Below are 1670 nucleotides of genomic sequence, written 5' to 3'. Positions count from 1 at the left end.
CTGCGCGGCTGAAGGCAAGGACTGGCCCAGCCGTCCCGCGCCCTCCGGGAGCTTGTCCAGCCCGTCCGCCCACGTCGGAGTGTCCAGGGCCACGAGGCACGCCTCCTCGCCAAGGGGCGGAAGGATGAGGACGTGGCATTTCCGTGGCTGAATTGCCCTGTGACACCACCGCTTACCTGGCCCCTCTCTCCTCCCGAGGAGCCTCTGCCACCAGGGGGCACACTTCTGCTGTCTGCCCTGTCAGGGGTGCTGTCCAGATGTGCTGGGGGGCTCCACCCTTGCCTTCGTGCCTTGTGAGGACGCCCAGGGTCCCCGCAGCCCCTTCCTCTCCCGTGGGTGCTGCGCCACAGCCCCGCGCTCCTCTCCCCACAGGGGCCCTGCGCTCAGGGTCCTTCCCAGCGGCGGCCTCCCTGCTATTAAACGCTCCCACCGCGCCTCCGCCTGGGCTTCCCGCGCAGGGCTCTGTGCGCGTCCTGCGGTCCTAGGTTCAAAGGCAATGAGGGCCGGGGACCCCTTAGGATGTGGGTAGGGGTGGGGGACAGGCACAGGTGCGAGAGGCGCGCGCGTGCTTCCCCAGGGACAAGACTCCCCCTGACATACCCCGCTGCTTCCGAGCGGCGTCTTCAAGGAGGCGGGACTGGGGGGTCAGAGGGAAGGTCAGCTGATCTCCATGGACCTTGTCCCCACTCTGAGTGCCAGGTTGTTGATCCAGCTATGGAGGCAGCTGCAGGTAGGAGCTGGAGGAGCCCCCGGAGGAGACCTCAGCAGCCAGGGGTGGCCGGGGGCTGAGGCCTGGGGACCAGGGCGCACAGTGTTGGGGCCTGGAGCCCCGGGACGCAGCCTGGAGGTGGGGGGAGAGCGCCTGGATGCCGCTACCGTCCTGGGCCACACCCTGTGCCGACGGCTCGGAGGGCTGTGCCCTGGCCTGGGGGGAGGGGCGGGGAGGGAGGGGCAGGAAAGCCCCTTTTGGAGCAGAATGGAGGGTCGTGTTCTGAGTTAGGGGTTCCCCTCCGCCCTTTCAGTTAGCGAGGGCGGAAGGGGTGAGGAATGCGCCTCTCCCCCTCGCCCCTTTCGCCCAGCAGGTCTCCAGGAGGCGGCTCCCGTCGCCCTGTAAGTGGTGCCCTGGGAGGGGCTGGGCAAGGGCGGGAGGGGCTGGGGGGTACCCCTCAGCTGACAGGAGCATCTCCAGTGGCGTCGGGGTCTCCTTGCAGGAAGTTTGAGTTTAACCCAAAGCTGGGCATTGATAATCCTGTCCTGTCCCTGGCGGAAGACCATGGCCCCTCTGGTAACCCCCTCGCCGGCCCCTGGGCTGCCGTTCCTTTCCCCGGAGACCTCGCGGCCTCGCAGGCCCCCTCCCCCCCCCTCCCCTGAAGGCCACTTCCTCGGACTGGCCTCGGTTGGGAGTAACCACGGGGACAGAGGAGGCCAGGCATGTCCTTCTGTCCCGGCCCCGCTGCCCAACACTCAGCTGGGTACAAGTCCACCTGTGCCCTCCCAGAGGGCAGCGTCTGCTGGGCACAAGGTGACTAGCACTTGGGCCACATCCCTCCTCCCCATCTCTGCTGCCCCGCCCCCCAGATGTCTGGCTCTGCCCGGAGCGGCCCCGCTTCTGCCTGCTGAGCAAGGAGGAGGGCGGGAGCTTTGGCTTCCACCTGCAGCAGGAGCTGGGC

The 1670-nt window shown here is 68.3% G+C and overlaps 2 protein-coding genes across 2 annotated transcripts in view; both read left to right on the top strand.

Annotated features, from left to right (window-relative positions):
- The window catches only part of NLRX1 (NLR family member X1), a 19960-nt gene extending 19475 nt beyond the window's left edge, over nucleotides 1-485 (top strand). Inside the window, exon 11 of the mRNA XM_006758727.2 lies at nucleotides 459-485. Within this exon, the coding sequence (XP_006758790.1) occupies nucleotides 459-485 (27 nt within the window). The remainder of the gene's footprint in view (nucleotides 1-458) is intronic.
- The window catches only part of PDZD3 (PDZ domain containing 3), a 4925-nt gene continuing 3261 nt past the window's right edge, over nucleotides 7-1670 (top strand). The window contains exons 1-4 of the mRNA XM_015560631.1: nucleotides 7-730; nucleotides 1080-1110; nucleotides 1212-1285; nucleotides 1579-1668. Coding sequence (XP_015416117.1) covers nucleotides 520-730; nucleotides 1080-1110; nucleotides 1212-1285; nucleotides 1579-1668 — 406 coding nt within the window. The 5' untranslated portion in view covers nucleotides 7-519. The remainder of the gene's footprint in view (nucleotides 731-1079; nucleotides 1111-1211; nucleotides 1286-1578; nucleotides 1669-1670) is intronic.

The sequence above is a fragment of the Myotis davidii genome, unplaced genomic scaffold, assembly GCF_000327345.1.
Source record: "Myotis davidii unplaced genomic scaffold, ASM32734v1 scaffold355, whole genome shotgun sequence".
NCBI classification, from domain to species: domain Eukaryota; kingdom Metazoa; phylum Chordata; class Mammalia; order Chiroptera; family Vespertilionidae; genus Myotis; species Myotis davidii.
Note: the sequence above shows the minus strand (reverse complement) of the source record. Positions and strands in the feature narration are given on the sequence as shown.